The 16,246-nt window shown below is 33.2% G+C and overlaps 2 protein-coding genes, 1 long non-coding RNA gene and 1 other non-coding gene across 5 annotated transcripts; 1 reads left to right on the forward strand and 3 right to left on the reverse strand.

Moving 5' to 3' along the window:
• Positions 1 to 1,234: 1,234 nt before the first annotated feature.
• On the reverse strand, positions 1,235 to 1,303 carry mir5596b (microRNA 5596b). The gene has a single exon (NR_105074.1). It is a non-coding gene; the product is annotated as a microRNA 5596b (primary transcript).
• Positions 1,304 to 1,665: 362 nt separating this feature from the next.
• Positions 1,666 to 8,265, forward strand: LOC100176570 (transmembrane protein 184C-like). Its single transcript, XM_002127849.5, has 10 exons — positions 1,666 to 1,831; positions 2,391 to 2,509; positions 2,933 to 3,100; positions 3,752 to 3,904; positions 4,273 to 4,397; positions 5,202 to 5,295; positions 5,730 to 5,842; positions 6,092 to 6,204; positions 6,942 to 7,094; positions 7,534 to 8,265. The coding sequence occupies exons 1-10, from the start codon at positions 1,801 to 1,803 to the stop codon at positions 7,788 to 7,790; spliced, it is 1,326 nt and encodes a 441-aa protein (XP_002127885.1). The 5' UTR covers positions 1,666 to 1,800; the 3' UTR covers positions 7,791 to 8,265.
• Positions 1,674 to 5,761, reverse strand: LOC113474844. Its single transcript, XR_003396550.1, has 2 exons — positions 5,673 to 5,761; positions 1,674 to 1,729 (listed from the first exon to the last, which is right to left on the reverse strand). It is a non-coding gene; the product is annotated as an uncharacterized LOC113474844 (long non-coding RNA).
• Positions 8,243 to 16,230, reverse strand: LOC100182848 (CUGBP Elav-like family member 3-B). 2 transcript variants are annotated; one of them, XM_026837519.1, is made up of 14 exons: positions 16,070 to 16,230; positions 15,376 to 15,515; positions 14,811 to 14,986; positions 14,181 to 14,293; positions 13,577 to 13,716; positions 12,957 to 13,148; positions 12,497 to 12,608; positions 11,914 to 12,056; positions 11,305 to 11,541; positions 10,822 to 11,026; positions 10,187 to 10,332; positions 9,531 to 9,722; positions 8,910 to 9,096; positions 8,243 to 8,791 (listed from the first exon to the last, which is right to left on the reverse strand). In XM_026837519.1, the coding sequence occupies exons 1-13, from the start codon at positions 16,152 to 16,154 to the stop codon at positions 8,935 to 8,937; spliced, it is 2,043 nt and encodes a 680-aa protein (XP_026693320.1). In that variant the 5' UTR covers positions 16,155 to 16,230; the 3' UTR covers positions 8,243 to 8,791; positions 8,910 to 8,934. The 2 variants fall into 2 exon arrangements, with proteins under 2 accessions (XP_026693320.1, XP_004226925.1); XM_004226877.4 differs by having other exon boundaries at positions 8,243 to 9,096.
• Between the last annotated feature and the right edge of the window lie 16 nt (positions 16,231 to 16,246).

Below are 16,246 nucleotides of genomic sequence, written 5' to 3' on the forward strand. Positions count from 1 at the left end.
TTATACACAATGTATAATCAAAATATAGTAGGATGGGAAAGATGGTACACCTTCAGCACATAATATCTAAATATCCCGATCGAGTTAAACAATTAACAACAGTCTATGGAAGTCGTGATGGTATAGTTTTATAATTCTTTGAATGTTCTTTGTTTATCACTAAATAAGACACGAAAATAGAGTTAAAATGGTCCCATCTTCCCCACCCTACCGTATATTATATATATTCAATACAGCAAGCTTCTCTGGAATGTATAGTGAAAGCGATTGAAATGAAAACCTTATTCAACGCAAACTGACCGAGACCCTCAATTCAAGTCGTGCATCCAATAAAAACCACAAAGAACTAATATTTCTAATACATTAAGAGGCCGTCTCTCTTCGTATACGATCTCTCCACGTCCTATTCATCGTAATTAAACTGCTTTAGTCATTTTCATGCCAAAAACAACCTCTTATCATAACATTCGAACAACAATTGGTCTCTATATTATAGTCGTCGCGGCTCCAATGTTATGGTCGCCTTATAATTTGGGTATTAGGCCGAAAAGTCTTCTACTATGAAATAGCCGTAGTACAATCGTATACAATTCGCTGTCATTATCGCTTTATCAAAACAAGCAAATGACTGGATCGTAAGTACACATGATCTATACTCATGAAGCGAAATACGTTTGCCCAAACAAGCAAATTTCTTATAGGATGGGGGTGAGAGGGGGAGGGGAGACGGGACAACTTTAACACATAATATCAAAGTATTCCGATCGCGTTTTCAACAATTAACAACAGTCTATGGGTGTCATGCACATACGGTTTTATAATTCTTTGAACGTTCTTTGTTTACTACCGAACAGGTCGAAAAAATGGAACGAAAATGTGTCCCATTCCCCCCACCCTACATATAGGTACATTAGATTAACAAAGCGAAAGTTTAAGAAGACAATCTATAATGGAACTTGATGATTGTTTTGTGGGAAAAGCTTGTTGAGTCTAAGGTGTAATACTATCTTTGTTTAACCTTGTGTTTGGATCCCGAACTACTTTCTGTTGCCCGTGTAATTTTGTATATAGTAGGGTGGGAGAAGACGTGACACCATCAGCACATGTATCAAAATATCCTGATCGTGTTTTAAACATTTAACAACGGTCTATAGGAGTCGTAAGGATACGGTTTTGTAATTCTTTAAATGTTCTTTGTTTGCTACTAAACGGGAGGAGAAAATAGAACGAAAAGGTGTCCCATCTTCCCCCACCATACTATATTATATTTCAATACTTATAGTACTGTGGAATAAGATAGAATACCAATCGCACCAATAACCCATATATCCCGATGGTGTTTTGAACAAATAACAACGCGAGTTCCCGGTGCTAAGGTTATACATTTCTGTTTATTTTTTAGTTACTGCCAAACGGGACAAGAAAAAAGAATGAAAACCTGTCCCATCTTCCTTCGTTTGTTTTCTCGTGCACGATAGCCATGTATAATTACTCCTCTACTTAAAACAAAACATTTTATTTACACTCGTGCAAGTACTTACCGCCAACTAGCGATTACATTGTTTTTGAATATCCGACACGAGGTGTGGCGCTTGATCAAGACCAGCTGGTAATGACGTCACGGCTCATGTGACGTATTGTTTATAGTCCCAATTTACGAGCACGAGATTTCATTTTCTCCTTTTGTAGTTCGTCGAATTTAGAGGTACGAGATGTAAGCTATTAAGATCTAACAGAAGAATTAGTGTGAGAATACTGTATTGTAATACACGGATATAAGTATTACATCAATCAATAAAGATGTCTACAAGTACAAGCGACGCCGCTGAAGGTAAACGATTAAGCGAAATTATACTGTTTGTTTTGTATATACTGTTTTGTGTACAATTATGTACTTTTTATTACTCTGTAACTTGCATACATGTCTTTTATTTTCCTATCTAACTAGATATGTATATTCTTGAAATGGGAAGGCGGAAGAAACAAATAATATTTTGCAATTACGATGGGGTAAATGGGTCACCCCTGGCTTAAGGGTGCTAGTGAAGAATCCTCCCCCACCTTATTTGCTATTCACTAACCCCTACAACCCCTAACCCCCTAACTATTAACCTCTAACGCTTTCCACTAGCCTATTCTGCTATGTACCGGAGATTCTTCAGTAGTGCCCATCCGTGTTATAACAACTGTCATTGCCCCACCATGCGAGGATAACTAAGTTATGTATCTCTAAGTGGGCACAAGGTGTGTGAAATAAAACCTGTGTTATAATGGCTGTCATTTCTTGCACATTCTGCACTGACTTTGTGGAGTAAATAGGTCAACCCTTGTCATAAATCCCAGGCTGTGTGTGAAACATAACATCCGTATTATAACGACTGTCATTTCAGGAACGCGAATGATTTTAAGAGGATGGAGATATTGGATTCGGCCGATTGTGGTTTTACTTTACGCAGCCATCTTACTGGTTGCTCTACCATTGTTAGTTGTGGATCTTGTGCAAGATAAGGTGAAGATCTGATCTATAACTTTTTTCCGTTTGGGCATGAGGTGTATGAAACAGAACACCCGTGTTATAAATTCTGCCCTTGCTCTGCCATACAAAGATAAATAAGTTGGAAATAACTTCTTGATGTATTTTAAACATTGCACATGTAATGGAAAAGTGGCAATTGGATTGTCTCAAATGTTATGTTGATATATTAATAGAACTATTTTCTGCTAACAATAAGCTATAGCGAGGCTCTGTCTGTCTTTGTATAATCTGTAACTTTATAATTTTAATATTTTCGACTGTTATTTTGCTGCTAATTTTCTTCTCTTCGCTGCTGTATTTAAAGAGATATAATAGATAAAATTTATGTTATTTTCGTTAAAAAATTGTTTTCAGGTCTCGTTGTTCGCCTATATAAACTAACATAAACCTTTCCAGGCCAAACCCCTCACTCTTGCGTGGTTTATTGCTGGCATTTTTGTCATTGTAACGATCCCAATATCCCTATGGACAATACTACACCATCTTATTTACTTCACGCAACCTGAACTACAGAAACCAATTATGAGAATACTATGGATGGTGCCAATATATGCCATTGACTGTGTAAGTTTGACGTATAATGATGAAGTCACAAAAAAGTAAAGGGTGGTATATATAAAAAAATGATTTTTTTATAACAAAAAAAATGTTTTTATTTAAATGTTTTTTTTATAATTTTGTTTTTATTTTTTGAATTTTTTTGCTTCTTCCTAAATACACACTGGCTGCGCTCCTGATAACGGATGTTTCTATTTTACCTCAAGAGTCTCCTGACATGCTGTATTTTATGATGTTGCCCATATAGAATAAAATGATAGGTGGTCTCCTTATTCTGTCATAAAACATTTCTACATATGAACTGTAATTTAAACTAAACGCCCAAAATACCTATGATTTAGACTGGAATTCCAAAAACACTGTGATTTAATCTTAAGACCAAATCACCTGTGATTTAAATTTGTCCTATCAAGTTTTCCGAGTAATTTTGTAACTATACTGTTTTTTCAATGCAATTTTATAACCATACTGTTTTTCCGAAACACTTTTTTGAATTTTGTAACTATTATAAGTATGAGTTGTGTGTTGTATGCGTGTCTTGTCTGCGCTGCTGTATTCTTATTCTGTTGGACTTAATGTTGCCAGCTATTTTTAGTCAGTCACTATTATGGTGCATTTTGCATGTCTATGCCTTTTTACAATTCTTATTATTTTCAGTGGTTTGCCATTAAGTTTCCAAAATTGGCAATTTACTTTGACACAGTTCGCGAATGTTATGAAGCATATGTCATCTACAGTTTCATGGTTTACTTGCTAAACTACCTCACGAGGGAATATGAGCTAGCTGGAACATTAGGGAATAAACCGCAGGTGTCTGTCCTTCTGAATAAATTCTGTGTGATTCCTAGTTTTTTATCTGTAACAGTTTCAAAACAACTAATATGCTCTTGCTGTCAAGAATTTATGAGTCTGAAATTGTGTTTTTTTTTAACTATAAAAAGTCTAATGCTATAATAAAGCTGGAACCTTTTGAAAGGTGTACAAATAATAATGTATATGAATCATACCGTAATAAATATGCTGTTCCTGCCAAGACTTTATAAATCCAAAACCTGATATTTTAAGTCTTATACTATAATATACGTGGTAGGCCTACCTTTTAAAATTCTATCAATCTTAATAATAATGAAACATATATTTTTATAATTATCTAATATAATTTTACTTTTTGTTTTCAGCGCAAACATATTTTCCCGTTTTGTTGTTTACCCCCATGGCCAATGGGTGGGATTTTCATTCAAACTTGCAAGAGGGGGGTGTTGCAATATACACTGATTCGACCAGTTACAACAATTATTGCACTGTACGTACAAGATTATATGTTAATAATTCGTTTTATGTGACTTTTGCGTACAAACTTATGTGTTAAAAATTTGTTATGTGTGACTTACTTTTAAGGCTTTAAAAATCAGTTGTATTCTGGGTGTTAGGGATAGTATAATAAGCTATACTGCCATAAATCTCATATGTTATGTCGAATCATGAAAATTGCACTATATGGAGTTTGAATTTTCGATAATGGATAAAAGCAACAAAATTTTTTGGTTAAAAACAAAAGTATTTTTTCTGCTTCATAATAGCTTTTGTAAATATATATAAATATTTTCCACTGGGTTAAAGAGAAAATCTTTCAGTCCATTCAGTCAATAAAAGTCACATGAAGCTAATCGCATGTCACATGAAAGTGTGCTATGTGATTGTTAAGCACTGAGTATATTTACTGTGTACTTGTCATATGCAAACATTCATTATATGGGATTTGTCCTTGGGCAAGACCCTTAACAGCAGTTGCACCAACCCAGTGGTCACTAATAGGTTGTATAAATTGTCAGGCATATATTAAATAATAAATTAGTAAATTACCTACAAAGTTACATACATGGTAACTTGTAAGTTGGCACACACAGGTGTATGAAACAGAACACCCATGTTATAGTGATTGTCGTTGCTCGCCACACGAGGATAAACAAGTTATATACATGGTAACTGGTGAGCACAAGGTGTATGAAACAGAACACTCATGTTAACAACTCTCCTTGCCCCAAAATGCGAGGGTAAATAAGTTATTTTCATTTATTCAAACCAGCTAATTCCTTTTTATCTTTAGGATCTGTGAGCTAACGAATGTTTACCATGAAGGGGATTTTAGTCCACGATATGCATGGCTGTATATCATGATTATAAACAATATGTCACAAATTGTAAGTGGATATAATTAAATTGTTGTTTTCAAAAGGCTTTGTTCACCTACCATTTAACAGCGTGGGCGTAACTTTAATAATAGAAAAAGCGTGTGGGGTTACGAATGAATTAATATGTATAGAATTAAATTTGTTTTGCCTGTTACTTCTCTATGGAAGGTACTCTATGTTAATATACTTCCCATAAAATAATGACCTACAAAGCTACATACACGGTAATCCTAAGCGAGCACATTTTTATGAAACAACACCCTTGTTATCATAATACTGTCATTTTCCGATACGTAAAAATTAAATTTACATTTATTCATTTTATTCTTACAATAAGAACAAAAAATAAAACTAGTATTTAACTATATATATATATATATATATACCTATTTTTTGTTTTGCACAATATTGTAATGACAGCTTTTCCTTCTAATTCTTTGCAGTGGGCGATGTATTGTCTTGTGTTATTCTACATGGCAACCAAGGAAGAATTGAAACCAATCAGCCCTGTTGGGAAATTTGTTTGCGTAAAAATGGTCGTTTTTGCATCATTTTGGTAAGTATTTTTTACCAATTAGAAACATTTTACAAAATACTTAAACCGCCAAATTTAGCTGACTAGATCACAAAAATGAACACTGGTCTTTTAATGCTACAATGTTAAAAAAAAATTTAAAACATTTTTTTTAGCTTTAAATTTTTTTTTTGATACATAACATGTATATTGCTTTTTAATGAAAAATGGTTTAATACCTACTTATGCTTTATACACGTAAAGTAGAGTAATAAAACAAAACATTAACAGGCAAGGGGTGGCAATTGCAATAGTGGCAGAGGTGGTTCCATTAAATAAGAAATGGGGTTGGGACACTCCGCAAGAATTTGCAACTGGACTTCAAGATTTACTTATTTGTTTTGGTCAGTATATTGTATGTCGTTTTTATAAAACAAATAGGAGGGAGGGGGAGGATGGGACACCTTTATTTCATTTTCTCGTCCCATTTTGTAGTAAACAAAAACATTCAAAGAATTATAAAACTTTATTCTCACGACTCCCATAGACCGTTGTTGTGTGAAACACAATCAGAATATTTGGATATTTTGTGATAAAGATTATCTAATTAAATAAATAAAAGGTGGATGCTTTATTCTAGTCTATGCTTTGAACCCTAAACATATTTTTTTTGGCAAAAAAGGGAATTACTGCAAACAGATAAAACATTATCATACATTTCAATAAGGACATATGTAACCTGGTATATGTAGGTTTCTGTGCATGTTGTTTTAAAAGAATTCCATTAATCTTGCATTAAATTTATTGATCCGTACTGACCTAAGAGGATTAGTGTCATAAAAATAAAGGAATAATGAAAAATATTACATTATTTATGAATTTTCGTGTATGTAATGATTTTTTTTTCAATAATTTAACAACTATTGCTTGTAAAAATGATATTTAAGTTACATTCATTCATTTATTCAAAAATGGAAAAACTTTTGGGGCATTTTTATATATGTTTACCAAAACAAATTTATATGATTACTAAGTTACATTCATTTAAAAAAGAAAAATGTTTTTGAGAAATTTTCGAATATATTTACTAAGTCTAATTTATACGAGCTAAAAATTAAAATAATCATTATTTTTTCCACAGAGATGTTTATAGCAGCAGTTGCACATCATTATACTTTCTCATATCAACCATTTGTGATAGTTGGACATAATATACCATGGTACAGATCAATAAGAAGCATGTTTGATGTGTCAGATGTAAGAAATGATGTTACAGATCATGTCAAACAAGTTGGTAAGTCATTATTGGTGATGTGACAACTATTTTGTGCTCATGTTGTCTTAGTATGTTTATATGCACTTCTATATATATATTTTAGTGCCCCCAGCATGTTTATATACAGTACCAGAAATTTGACTGAATGTAACTTATAAATCCTTGTGTGGCAGGGCAAGATTAAGAGTTGCCTTTTATGTAACTTTGTGAGGGATTGTTCGTAGTTTTTTGTCCTATAGCAAAAATACACACTTTTGCTTATAAAATCATGGCTTTTACTTAAACACTTTTTATCTTTACAACTAAAATAAAACCTTTTTAAAATTTTGTTTTATTGCAAAAATATGCGTACTTTTGGTTAAGAAATCCGAAATTTTACTTTAAAAATGGATTTTTTTCAGTGTTTGTAGTTTTAATAAAGCATAAATGAAAAGTTTAAGCTGACCTTATTTTTCAGGTAACTCGGTTCGTGAAGCGAGACCGCCATGGAAATGGAGAAGTAACGGGATTTCAAGAGAAGTCAACGAGAAAACAAGTCTTCTGCTCAGCCCTTCTTCTTCAGATGGAGAAGCCAACGTCCTTGGTCATCAGAGAAGTTCAAATGATTTTGTCTCTCCTGAAGTTTTAGCGCCAGAAGAGCAAAATTCAGACTTGAAATTAAAACTAGAACACTGCGATCTAAAAGTGGAGAAAAATTCAGATTCTGAGAATTAATGCAGTGCTTCCAGATTGATAATTGGCAAGAGCCATTGTACTAAGTAAGTGGAGTAACCAGCAGAAAGGGAAGCACTGCAGGTGTTCATATGAGAAGACGCGGGCTCGTTTTACCACTGTAATATGAAAGAAAGATATATTTGTTCCATTATATATAAATATGTATATACATATTACCACATAGAAGCAAGTATTATACTGCTACCCCATTGCATTTATCATTTTCATCCCATAGGTTTTAACCTTTATCCACATTACACACAACAGCTTTTTTAAAACACACTATAACCATAGGGCAAGTATTACAACTGTTGTTTTGTTCCACAGTCTGTCTTGCCAATTCTGCATCATTTTTAACGCAATGACACCCTACTATTATTATTATTATGGATATTATATACCCTTAAAGCAGTATATGTTAAATTAAGTAAATTGCATTGTAAATTTTGATATTGTTATTAAATCTCAAAAATTCTTTTATTGTTTAATAAAACTGTCTGAAAAACGAACTTTTAAACGAAAAATAAAACGAACAAGAACTGAAACACATTTTTACAGAAAAAAACGATATATACAGATTTGTTTTCAAATTAATTAAATCATCAAAATCTGCTTCCAAAATTGTTTGATTTAAAAATGAGTACATATTATTATAGTTCTGATTTCTTAGTTTTAAACAATTTTGATTCAAACTGTCTATTTCATTTAAGTAGCTATGATGAAATTACAGCTTAAAACTTGTGGGTTAAAAACAAATGATTTTTTCCACAATAAAAACAGATGGTTTTAGATTTGTGATAAAATCAGGTGATAAAATCATTAAAACAAATTTGTGAATAAAATTAATTTGTGACAACTTAAGAAGAATGATAAGCTACAAGTTACATCATTCTTAATACTTGCTTTAAAATTAACAACCATGTGTGTGTGTGACAGTTTATAAAGATATGTACAATCCATTGTGCATTTAAAGTGTCTTTGTGTGTCATGCAGTGACGCAGCCACAAAAAAAGGGTTCAATTAAAACAATAAAACAGTGGGGGGGGCTGAATTTACTGTTTTAAAATTTTTATATTTATTTTTTTTGGGCTGCGCACCAATTGTGCACCACTCTCTTACCTTACAGATTAAAGTGTAAGGTCATTTAAAAGTCAAAGTTCAGAGAGCTGAGTCTGTCTGAGCAAAGGCCAACTCGATCAAATGCAGATTTTGGTTGTGTTAGTGAAGATAGCTGGGGTCTGGTAGTTGTTGTGAGTGAAGATGCGTAAGATGAGTTGTTTACTAAGCTTGAGAAGTCAACAGTGCTCTGCGGGGAAAAAAACATAAGAAAATGTGTCGTTGAGCAAAATACTTGACAAAATTTGCTTAAACCAGTGGTCACTAATGGTTGTTTAAATTGACAATCACATTAAAAAGCAAAACAAAAAAACATTCAAAAAATCATTCTGTTTGACACAACAATTTAGACAACACATTAGTGACCAATGGATTGAAACAATGGTTGTTAAATATCTTGCCCAAGAACACAACACAAGCCACAATGGTAGCAGTAACAAGCCTTGAACCAGTAATCTCTAGATTAGAGACAGGCCCGTTAAGCACTGTGCTACAGCATCTGACTGTTAGTCAAATTTTCTCTAGAAAGAAATGTAAAGGACCCTTTAAATATAAAGTACTTATATATTATTATGTATATATAAAGGACTTGAAACTCTGCAAATTCTTAATAAAACGGGATACCTTTGCTTCCATCCCATTTGAATATTTCATTTGATCCCACATTCCATTTGTCCACCCCAATGATGATGTCACAATGCTGTTCTGTGACTTCACATTGAAGCTGTCACTTGTGATTGTTGATTTGGGAAAAACGTTAATGTTGTTTTTAAAAGTTGTTGCAGAACGTAGATAGTCAAAATCAACAGAAGGTTTCTGTTAAAAAAAAAGACACTAACTATCACGTACGCTATTCTGAATAAATTTAACTTTTTTACCATCCTTGGCGGGCAAAGACAGTCGTTATCTTATAAAACGTGTGTTCAGTTTTCATATATGTAACTTATTGCCCAAAATGGTAGCATAGCATTATTGAGTTTCGAACCCAAAACCTCTGAGGGGAGGCAGGCACCTTTACTTTTGCTTGAAGCACAATTTGTCCGCCCTGTGGCATAGTTGGAAAGCGCCCACTCCTCTAACCCAGTGAACAATTGCTCCAACCCAGTGGTCACTAATGGGTTCTCCTAATTGTCAGCCAAACATTAAATATAAAATACCTACAAAGTTACATACATGGTAACTGGTAAGCAGACATGATGTGTATGAAACAGAACACCCGTGTTATAACGACTGTCGTTTCCCGGGAAGGCAAAAATAAAGCAAACCAACACCTTTCCTACCTCTACTGTGCCCCATGCAGAAGTAGTGTTAGAAACATTAGAAGCATTAGAGTTAGGTGGCTGATTGCCGAAACCATTGGTCTGTTTGGTTAAGTATCCATTGTTGTCATTCACAAGATCAAAAACCTTTTTCTTCATCCACGAATCTATGGTTGAAACGGTGGTTATTTAGAAGCAGGAAAACTAATGCATCATATAGGTTGAGAAAGGATATGTCAAAACCACTAATAATAATCCCATTGAAATATATATTCAACCATGCGAGAATAAATAAGAAAAGATTGTTCATTAAAGTAAAAAAATGTAAATAGTAAATACTAGCCAAGGCACAATGGTTGGCATGCCTGCGTATGACCTAGAGGTTACGCCGTTAGGGATTCAAGGCCTGTCGCTGCTAGTTGCTACCATTGTGGGCATCTGTGTCATTAAGCAAGTCACTTAAAACACTGCTTTAAACAAGTGGTCACTAATGGGTTGTCTAAACTGTCATCCATACAATAAAAAATTCCCAAAAAAACAATCACCCACCAAGTCACACATGTGGTAACTTGTTAGAGGTTGCAAGGCGACAAAACAGAACACTCACGTTATAACGACTGTACAAAAACAGTGGCATTTATTTATTCAGTACAAACCTATATGTTCCAGCACACGTTTTGCTGCTTTATTTTTGGCTTCTGGTATATTGTAGAAATATAGCTCTGGTGTTGGAATATACATCTCCCCCATAAAGTGGACAGCAAACGCATATTTTGTGTTTCCTCGGTTTCCATCATTTAACAAACAATATTCTGGACGTTTTCCGTTGTTGAAAATTAGGCTTACTTCATCAAGATAAAACTAAAAAAAAATTGAATATTGTTAAAATAAAAAAAAAAAACGATAAAAACGGTGGGAATAAATATATTGTTAATTTTTGCAAAAACTGTAAAAAAATAAAGAGAACACTGTTACAATTTTTGTAAAACTGTAAAAACAGTAAAATATTATTGACAAATTGTAAAACACAGTGGTGATACTGTTAAAATTTTGTAAAACTGGAATAACACAAAAATTGTTAAAAAAAAATGGTAAAACAGAAAAAATGTTTGTGAATGATGATGTTATACATTCCTTACCACTGGGCAATCTATCTTTGCAATATGATCAAGTGTAGAAACTGGTGTAGAGCCATTTGCTAACCCATATTTCATGATGAGTTGTGCCATGTAATTTACAGTTGAGTTTGATGCATTCTGGGGCTCTGGTGTTTGGTAGATATATGGAGGGGGGTTTGTAGGCGTGCTTTTGGCAGGGTATTGGTTCATAGGGGGTGGCTGCTGATAACGCATTTGCTGAAGCTTGGCAGCTGCTTGCTGGGATAAAAAAAGTTGTTTTTTTTTTTAGTTAAATCAGCGTGTTTGCCTATAACACAGGTTCCAGAGTTAATGGGTTCAAGGCTTGTTGCGGCTACCATTGTGGGCAATGTGTTTTTGGGCAAGACATATAACAGCAATATCTCTAAACCGGTGTTCACAGAGATAACGGGTTCAAGGCTCCTCGCTGCTACTATTTATGGGGGTACGTGTCCTTGTGCAAGACACTTAAGACAAAAAATTTACATGCATGGTAACTCCTAAGCTGACATGAGATGTATGAAACGAAGCATTTGTGTTATAACGACTGTGGTTTAATGACTTTGCAAGTTGAAATCATTCATTCAATATTTAATTTTTAGTTAAACTTACAGCTTGTGTGAGGGTGTTGTAGTCTGGTGGCATGGATTTGACCGGCTGTATGAATGTTGTAGGTTGTGGGTTGGTGTTTGACATCATCATGCTTTTCATACGATCGTATACTTGTAGATGGGAGGGAGATGGAGTAGCAGATGCTGTGTTAATGTATCAATAGAATATAAATGTAACTTGCTGTATCCTGGCGTGGCTGGATAACAACAGTCGTTGTAATACGGGTGTTTTGTTTCATACACTCCGTGCCTGCTTACAAGTTACCATGTAAATTTGTGGTTCACTATAGAGTGTATAGACAATTCATACCACTTGGGTGAAGCAAGTGTTAAGTGTCACCAAGTACACATTTTCTCAAAATAGTAGCAAGAAGCCAAGTTGTGAAAAAGGAAAGTGCATAACCAAATTAGTGGTTTAACCAATTGATATCAATTCGATACTTTACAAAAATAATTTATTTAAACTCTTTTTTTATTAAAAAAAAACAAACTTTTTTTATATTACAGTTAAAAACCTTAAATTAATTTTTTTAGGGTAGTTTAATTTCCCCCCCAAAACCTCAGTTTAATAATATAAAACTTACCACGCTGTTGCATTGCTTGCATTGTTGAACTATTTGCATCATGTTTGTTAGATGGTGGCTTTGCCAGTGACACTTGTACCTCTTGCCCGTCGATACGTTGTCCATTCATTACCTGTATGCAAGTGAGCATGTGCGTAAAATACATTTTCAATTATATATATTTAACATGATAGTGTGCATAATTCAAGATTTTTTTCTTGATTTAAATAAATGTAACTTACTTATCATATTGAGATGAGGTAATTACAGTCCTTATAACCTGGGCGTTTTGTTTCATACATCTCATGCTCGCTTACAAGTTACCACGATTAGAATAGAAAAACAATCACCCACAAAGGTGTATACATTGTAACTCGAAAGCTGACACGAGTTGTATAAAACAGAACAGGACTTTCATTTTTCCAGCAATGCGAGGATAAAACAAGTAACATTCATTCATTAATGACAGTGAAGAAATTACCTGAACAGCAAACATTGCATCTTCTCTGCGTTGGAAATGCACAAAAGCATAATCTCTCTCTTCGATCTTTTTAACACGCTCAATAGCACCGGGTCGAACAGCATTAAAAGCGTTGAAAACTTGCAATTCAGTTGTTGTAAGTTTAAGATTCCGTACGTAGACATTTTTTATTCGACTGGTCTTATCTGTCGCCTGTGAAAATGATTTAAAATTAACTAAAACAATTAAATAAATTCCAAAAATAACTGAAATAGGCTACCAATTTAAAAACATGATAACGGTAAAATCGGTTTAAAATTGATCATCAAAAATTTTTTATAGGCAGACGATTTTGACTTGGTTTTAGATAAAATTCGTGCAAAGGTTTAATAAAATAAAAATACATTATATTGATAGGTAAATCCCATTTCTTCACATTTATTAAAAGATAAATGTTTACGAAGTCTAATATAAACTGAAAAAAATGGAGCTTTTGAATGAGACAGGAGGCAAAGGAGTTACGTACAAACACCGCGTTCTATAGTTATTAGTTTGCCACGCAAAAATGTCCGCGTAACAATAAAACATAAATACACAAACCAATGAACAGTGACATAACGAATGTAAAAACATTAACTTACGTCCACTTCAGGTTCAGCCCAGTCAGTTACCACTTCACTACCAAATAAAGTTATTCGCCCAGGTATTAACTTTCTACGGGCCATGGCAGCAGCACGGTGTGTGCTGTATTCGACGAATGCAAAGCCTCTGTTTTGTTCACCTAAAAAATGGAGCCCACACAGTGTTAGCGTATGTGTAATAACTAATAATACAACCTATATTGAACTACTGAAGTGAAATATACCTGTCTGCTAATTGCTACGAATGAATACTTATACCTAAAGCTGAGTTTATTCGTAACTTTTAAACTGTTCTATTCTAAATTTCTATATGAGTGAGGTTCTTTGTTAAAGCAACTTGTATATAATCCAGAGTTGGTCCTTACCCCTAACTTTTAAACTATTACTTGTTAATGTTACCTGCTAAGGTAAATTCTAGGTGTTTTGAACTTTTCTAAACTCAAATTTTTTCAAACTGTATTAAACATTAAACCTATTGTATTGCAGCTTTTACTGCTCTAAAACACTGCTACAAATTTTGGACTTTTTTAGAGGATAATAATGTTAAAATGCCAGCTGAAATGGAAAGAAACATTAGCCTATCTCATTGTAAAGAAAGACTGACCAGGAATACTTCCTGGGTAGACAATTACGTCGCTAACATCTTCTGATATTTCACACATTGCTTGTCTGATTTCTTGCTGAGTTTTATCTTTAGGAATGCCCCCAACAAATAACCTGAAACAATGAAAGACTAGCTAACATAAACATTAAACCTATAGGCTTAATGTTAAAACAAGATGTTGCCGTGTTTTTTAAGATAAAACAGCATTTACCCTAATGTTTAGTTAATAAGTGTTTTGAGCTCTAGGCTGCACCAACAGCAGAGTCAAAGCATGATGCATTCGAAACATTAACTAATAAAGTTACCTATATTTAACAACTAAAAGTGTAATTGCATTTTAACTTTGTCACCCAAGATTTTACTAAAAATTAAAAATTTAGTGCATACGATTAAACTACTCTGGTTTAGTTATACTACAAAAAGCAACTAAAACAACTACTATAAACAACTAAAACAACTACTTTGAAAGTACAAACAAGAAAGTAAACAATTATCAAGTAATAAGCTTGTAGAATACTTTGGAAATGGCAATAAAAAAACAGTTGCATAACATATTATTTATATATATCTAAAATGATAAGTCGTATATTTCAACAATAAAAAGATGGGAATTCTAGCAAAACGACAAACCTGCAGTTATCTACGCTTCTGCAAACTCCGATGCGCATGCCTGGTCTTATTTCATAATTATCAAGTTGATTGATAGCCAATTGTGCGTGCTCACGGCACGTGTAAGCCACAAATGCATAACCACGATTAAATCCACTAAAATCCATCATCAGTCGCAATTCATAAACTTTGCCGATCTGTATATTAAAAAAAAAAAAAAAAAAATTAAAAATTAAAACTAATGATAATAAGGAATGAATGTAACTTAATTATTCTATTTCTAACAATAACTTTATTTGTCACTTCGATTACGGTAGCGAAGATTTAAAAAAAAATATATATATATATACAATAAACGTACAGACAGGTTATGCAGACAAAACAACAGTTGTTAAAACAAGCTTACAGTAAAAACATATCTACATTTAGTCGGAAGAATGTAAGTGTGGGCACTACGCTTTGCAGACAAATGAGCCATTTATGTTTAATTATTATTAAGCTATCCTGACACAGATGCCCTGTTTTATACACCCCTTGCCGGCAGTTATTGCAAAACATGCTATCCATATTCTTTACAAAGTTTTACTTTTTCAAATAATGGAACAAGTTCATCTTCAAAAAGGTCGCGTGGAATTTTCCCGACAAAAACTTCACAGCCACGAGGTGGAATTGGTTTGTTCCAATTCGGATTCCAAAACTTTCTCTGTCCATTAAACTGCTGCATTCCTAACGAATAATGTAGAGTTTTAACAAAATTTGTGTAATGATTATAGGCTTTGTTTTTAATCACAACAGAGTAATATGCATTTTTATGCATTATGTCGTACCTTTTAAGTTCTTAACTTTATTTAACTCAGGAGGTCTTGTCTAAAAAATTACAATTCATACTTTAATGCATTTTAAAGTTAACAATTGACAGAAACGCCTATTTTCCAAAAAAAACAGTGAGGTCTAAAAAACATTTAAAACCGAATTTTTACTGGTTAGTGGTTATCAGATTAAGGATTACCTTGGCTCTGTATAACACGAAGTTAAGTGCAATTGCTGTATTAGGGTGTTTAAAGTTACAAAAAAAAGTTTTTTTTTGTGTAGAAATTTATAACATATATATATATATATACATTTTCATTTGTTTAAACAATCAATTAGGTTATAGTAAAACTACACCCGATTTGACTCGTGATTAACCTTAGACACGAGAGAAAGTTCGACAAATATTAGCGCATGAATTAACCAACAAACATAATTTTTGTATTATGAAAAAAATGTTAACACTTAACTGTATCCTGTTCTGTTTTCCAGTGCAATAAGTCTTGCTGTGACTTGATCAGCTGGATACTTTGAAGTTGGGTCATTTGAAGACATGATCACTAATTCGATTTCACCAGAATTTAAAATTAGATTAACTTTGATAATATAAATAACCTAATATCAAATATTGGTTCTATAAAAATGAA

The sequence above is a fragment of the Ciona intestinalis genome, chromosome 14 (genome assembly GCF_000224145.3).
Source record: "Ciona intestinalis chromosome 14, KH, whole genome shotgun sequence".
In the NCBI taxonomy this organism is placed as follows: Eukaryota; Metazoa; Chordata; class Ascidiacea; order Phlebobranchia; family Cionidae; genus Ciona; species Ciona intestinalis.